Consider the following 5,771-nt stretch of genomic DNA (forward strand, 5'->3'; position numbering starts at 1 on the left):
TTTCGACGATTGAAATGTACTGAAAATATTAGTTGATTAATTATCCATAATTACAAGTAGTACTTCTAAGGTTGTTTAACAAAAATAAATGCAGCACAACTCGGAGTATGGGCCGTCATAAAACGGATTCATTAAGCCAGAGGGATTACAAGAAGGTCATAATCTAGCTCCTGGGACATGCCCTCAGTTGTTGAACCAACAAAGCAACCGTTGCATAGCAATTCCTGGACCTACACCTGGCGTGGTAAAAGACTGAGTGAACCGTATAAATCACCAAGTCTCGGAGCAATTGTTGCAAGAAACAACATTTTTACAACTTCTGGGGTAAACGTAAACCATCACGTTGGACCTAAAGTATTTGGTTTAGCTAGTGTAACAATCAAGCAGGAACCACACATCAGTGCTCCTATTTGTGTGAGTGTGTGACGCTTACGCGACGATTTATAGCCATGTCAGCGCAATACACATGGAAAAACATTATATTTTTTTTATCATTTACTCTCTACAAAATAAGCCTACGAAATAAGCTTTAGTGAACATTAACATTCTTACTTCGTGGATTTTAACATGAAAATCCCTCCAACAAGGAGGAGAAAAAACCGCAGCCTAGCTAGCAAATCATCACTATATCAAGAGTGCTTACACAACATCGTGGATTTTCAATAAAGCGATAAACCCTAGGGATGGCTTACAAGAGCTATTTATACAAGGGGGCACGCCATTATGGGCTAATTTATGCCTCCGATTCACTCAGCACAAGCCTCCGGTAACGGATCTCGCTTCGCTCGTCAGATGTTAGCCGTCTTTACATGAATTTGGATCACAACATAACAACCTCCCTTGCCGCGACATGCGTCATCTCCGTTCGTCCGCCTCCAGCTGTTGTCCAACTCCTCCGCCATTGCGACATGCTCTATCTGCAGACTCCATCTTCATCGTCCACTCAACCCAAGCTTCATGCGACGGGCCTCGCTCCAAAAATTTCTTTACACTATTTTGCACGTGGGGCTGGGCTGGCAATCTGGCATGGCCACAAATCAGCACGCATGCACCAGTCAAACACAAATGTGCGTGTCCCCCTTGGCAGGTAGACTGTTAAACTAGGTAACCCAATTATTTTGGTGTAGCGCAACGCTTCACCCAGAAGTTGCGGTTCTGCGCAAATTTTTTTTTGTAAAAGTTTTAGTTCCTTGCAACACATGCTCCAAGACGTGATGTTTTGTGCAATTCACTCTAAATGGCTATGGACTCCTTTGATGCCTTGGATTTTCAGAACACATGATTGGTATGGCATGTCCTCTCAAATTCTATAAGATTAGGAAAAACTGCCATATTTTGGCTCCACAAGCATTCGATTGCACCGGAAAATCAAAGGAATTGAAGATGTCGGAGTAGGAAAATTTCCTCCAAAAACACATAGTGCAAATAAATCCTCCGTAGGAATTGTAATCAAACAACCTTTGCAGTAGGAAAAACCCTATAAATTTATATCCTGCAAAAATCGTACATAATTTTGAATTAAAGGACACCTACTTAAAAGGAAAAATAAAGGGCAAACCTCACGGCGACTGTTTACAGAAGAAAGAACAAGTCGATCGATTTTGTCGTGTCAAATCAATGACCACTTCCCTTACAAAAAGATTGAACCCGAAGTCAATGTGAGAGCTGGCTAAGTCTAATTCTCAGTGCAAGATCTAAACAGCTCATTATTTTTGTTTACACATAAGAATTCTTCAAGACTTGGTGTGTTGTGCAATTCACTCTAAAAGACTAGGAGCCCTTTCATTCGTATGGTTTTCATAACACATGGATATGAAAAAATGTAGAATTGGTATGGCATATCCTATCCAATCGTACAGGATTAGGAAACTTCGGGATTTTATGTCCACAAGCATTTAATTGCAAAGGAAAATCACATGAAACTTTGGGAAATTTTTTCCTCAAAAAGCAAATGAATTGTTCCTAGAAATGGTAATCCTACGAATGAAACTACCTTTGTAATAGGGAAAAAAAATCTATGGATTCAACTCCTACAAAAATTCTACATAATTCTCTTGAATCAAAGGAGCCCTACTGTTTTCTTGAAAGAGCAAGTCGATCGATTTTTTGCTTTGTCCAAGTCGATGACCATTTTCCTTACAAAAAAAAGGAACCCGAAGTCAATGGCGTGGCGAGAGCTGGCTAAGTCTAATCTTGGATTCTCTCATCGATCGCAATTCTCAGTGAATACTAAACCTAATCGGTAATCAGGTAATGATTTCTGTTTAGACATAGAAATTCTGCAAGGAGCGGAGAATCCACAGAGATGCCGAGTTCGAGACGAGGCACATGAAACAGGTCAAACAAAGCCACATTGCAATCTGCAGACACATAACGGAGAACTATAAAAAACACGGCAACGCCACAGCCGAAACAGCCCACTCTCCACGTGGCCAGGCGAGGCCGACCCCAGTGACACAGACACTTCCTTCGGCAACAAAGAACCCTCCCTTTCCCGTCCTCTCCAAAATCCCCCAACAACCAACCCTTCTTCCCCGCCCCCCAGATCCGTCTCCTCCCCCACAGCCCAGATCTCCCACCAACACGCAAACCCAGATCCACACCGCCTCGCCGGAGCAGCCGCAGCAGCAGCCATGGCGAAGGAGGCCGGCGGCGGCGGCGCCGACGGCGCCCTGTCAGAATCCGTCCTCCGCAAGGTGCTCATCTCCTACTGCTACGTCGCGGTGTGGATCTTCCTCTCCTTCACCGTCATCGTCTACAACAAGTACATCCTCGACCCCAAGATGTACAACTGGCCCTTCCCCATCTCGCTCACCATGGTGCACATGGCCTTCTGCTCCTCGCTCGCCGTCGCGCTCGTCCGCGTCTTCCGGGTCGTCGACCTGCCCACCTCCCCCGCCATGACCCCGCAGCTCTACTACACCTCGGTCCTCCCCATCGGCGCGCTCTACTCCCTCTCCCTCTGGTTCTCCAACTCCGCCTACATCTACCTCTCCGTCTCCTTCATCCAGATGCTCAAGGCGCTCATGCCCGTCGCCGTCTACTCCATCGGCGTCCTCTTCAAAAAAGAAACCTTCCGCTCCGCCTCCATGCTCAACATGCTCTCCATCTCCTTCGGCGTCGCCATCGCCGCCTACGGCGAGGCGCGCTTCGACCTCCGCGGCGTCGCCCTGCAGCTCGCCGCCGTCGCCTTCGAGGCCACCAGGCTCGTGCTCATCCAGATCCTCCTCACCTCCAAGGGCATCTCGCTCAACCCCATCACCTCGCTCTACTACGTCGCGCCATGCTGCCTCTGCTTCCTCTTCGTGCCCTGGGTCTTCGTCGAGCTGCCCAGGCTACGCGCCGTGGGCATGTTCGAGCCCGACTTCTTCGTCTTCGGCACCAACTCGCTCTGCGCCTTCGCGCTCAACCTCGCCGTCTTCCTCCTCGTCGGCAAGACCTCCGCGCTCACCATGAACGTCGCCGGCGTCGTCAAGGACTGGCTCCTCATCGCCTTCTCCTGGTCCGTCATCCGGGACACCGTCACCCCCATCAACCTCATCGGCTACGGGATCGCCTTCCTCGGCGTCGGCTACTACAACCACGTCAAGCTGCAGGCGCTCAAGGCCAAGGAGGCGCAGAAGAAGCTCGCGCAGGCTGACGAGGAGGCCGGCTCCCTACTGCAGGAACGAGACTCACACTCCCACGGCGAACGCAAGGCCGACACCCAGTCCTAAGAAGAGCTTCGTAACCCTGATCCAACACCACCAACAACGCCCCGCCCAAGCATTTGTGATCCTTTCTTGTCCTGATTTGTGCTTGGATGGCAAATAAACACAGCAAATATACGATCTTTTGTATCCGGCGTGTGAAATACCAGTCTATTCTTTTTGCCACTAGTAGCAGTCTTCTTACTTACTATCAGTAGGCAGTACCAGCATCAAAATTGTAATCCCCGGTCCGGACTATTGAGCAATGGATGATCATGAAACCTTTTTCATTTCCCACTTTGTATACCGAACATTGATTGAGTAGTAGCAACTTAGTTGTAATAATGAAAGATTCAGTTTTGGAATTGTTTTGCTGGGTTGATCTTGATCCCCATTATGTTGTTACTACATTGGCGCCATCAGATTGAATTAGTGCCGTCTGAGTTCGTCATATTGGACTGGAGATCTGGTGCAGTAGCAATTGAGCAGCAGGTAGTTGTAATAAAAGATCCAGTTTTGGAATTGTTTCCTAGGTTCATCTTGATCTTCATTGTGTTATTACTTTGGTGACATGGCATCCGAGTAAATTGGTGCCGTCTGTCGTCTGAGTTCGTCACATTGGACAGGAGGTCTAGTTTCATCTCTACCGCGGTAAATATAAGTATAGAAGTGTATACAGTTGCTTTCGAGTGAGCTGGACGCCTGTCCGGTGCTTTCGCGCCAAATTGCCATTGGTTGGAACTTGGGTCCAGAAAGAGAGGTCAGAGAAATCGATTAATTAACTTACTAGGTCCCTGCAAGAAAACGAAACAGCTGATTAGGAAGCATCTGGAATCAGATCTACCAGGAGAAACACCGCTGTTACCAGTAGGAATAGTACAACTATTTACTGGAGGAGAGTGCCCCGGAGTTGTTACTCGAGTGTCGGCAGCGGTATATATTACTGAAACCTGGCATCTGAGTTGGATTCTTTCGATGCTGTTCATGTGCTGTGAGTTTATTCCCGGTAACCAGACCACTCAAAGTCAAAACTAAGTTTTGTGTGAGTCATGTGCACTGAAATTGCTAGGCACCTACCAGGTGGGTACATCGTTCAATGTCACAGAATCTTTCCCTTTCCTTCAAGTCGTAGACAGTGGCACTGGAGTAGGATGCATCACTGGCTACGGCACATTGTGCTGCGCTACGGAATCAGACCTCCAGGGGGACGACAGAGACGAACGATATGTGATCAGGGCATCTTGCCATCTTCAACGGACTGACGTGCTTGGGACGACAGAAATAGCGAGACCCGTAATACATAATAACGAGTAATACACCTTGTAGATAAATATCAATCTCATATATATGATATAGAAATATAAGTTCAGTGCTGAAATCATGTCACTCGGTCCTAGTAACAAGCATTAAACATAGCAAATGTGTACCAACACTCATACAAGAATATCTTCAAGACGAACACCTAAAATCTCGATACATATGAAGGATTACATGATCAATCTCATCCAAAACCCATCCACATCTTAAGCCTACAGAGAACTACTCACTCATGGTGATGGAGAGTGAGTCCATGATGATTGATGATGATGACGGTGGCGGTGATGGTGAAGAAGCCCTCGAAATGCCTCTCTCCGGGGTGGAGAGCAGGATAAATCTAACCCCTGAAACGAAGATCGTGGTCTTGGCGATGGTCAGTTTCGCGAAACGTCGTGTCCTTCCAGGGGCGTAGGTTTTTAGGGTATATAAGGCACCACGCGAAGGGGGGAGGCGAGGGCCGAACGGGCTACGTGGCGCGCCCAAAGAGTTAGGGCGCGCCACCTGGCCTCGTTCGGGCCTCGTGGCTCCCCTGTTGTGATCCAAAGCTCCAGGTCCCTTCTTTTGGTGAGAAACTTATGTGGTATTTTCCCCTGATTTTATTTTCTGCGAAAACTTGATAAAAAGGAGACTTTGCTAAAAACAGCATCAGATGCAACAATTTTTATCCAAGTATGGTGAGATTCCGGAGTAATTCATTGAGCAAAGTGCTTGAAAAAGTAGATATATTTGGGATGTATTATTTGCTAAACACCGGAGACCTCTGCA

The 5,771-nt window shown here is 47.2% G+C and overlaps 1 protein-coding gene across 1 annotated transcript; it reads left to right on the plus strand.

Annotated features, from left to right (window-relative positions):
• Window positions 1-2,557: 2,557 nt before the first annotated feature.
• On the plus strand, window positions 2,558-3,979 carry LOC127344154 (probable sugar phosphate/phosphate translocator At4g32390). Its single transcript, XM_051370379.2, has one exon. It carries the CDS (start codon window positions 2,634-2,636, stop codon window positions 3,714-3,716), a length of 1,083 nt encoding a protein of 360 aa, XP_051226339.1. The 5' UTR covers window positions 2,558-2,633; the 3' UTR covers window positions 3,717-3,979.
• The last annotated feature ends 1,792 nt before the right edge of the window (window positions 3,980-5,771 follow it).

This window comes from Lolium perenne, chromosome 3 (assembly GCF_019359855.2).
Source record: "Lolium perenne isolate Kyuss_39 chromosome 3, Kyuss_2.0, whole genome shotgun sequence".
Taxonomy (NCBI): Eukaryota; Viridiplantae; Streptophyta; class Magnoliopsida; order Poales; family Poaceae; genus Lolium; species Lolium perenne.

Excerpts from the sequence above, each read along its gene's own strand:
- LOC127344154 (XM_051370379.2), top strand. The coding sequence starts at position 2,634 with ATGGCGAAGGAGGCCGGCGGCGGCGGCGCCGACGGCGCCCTGTCAGAA.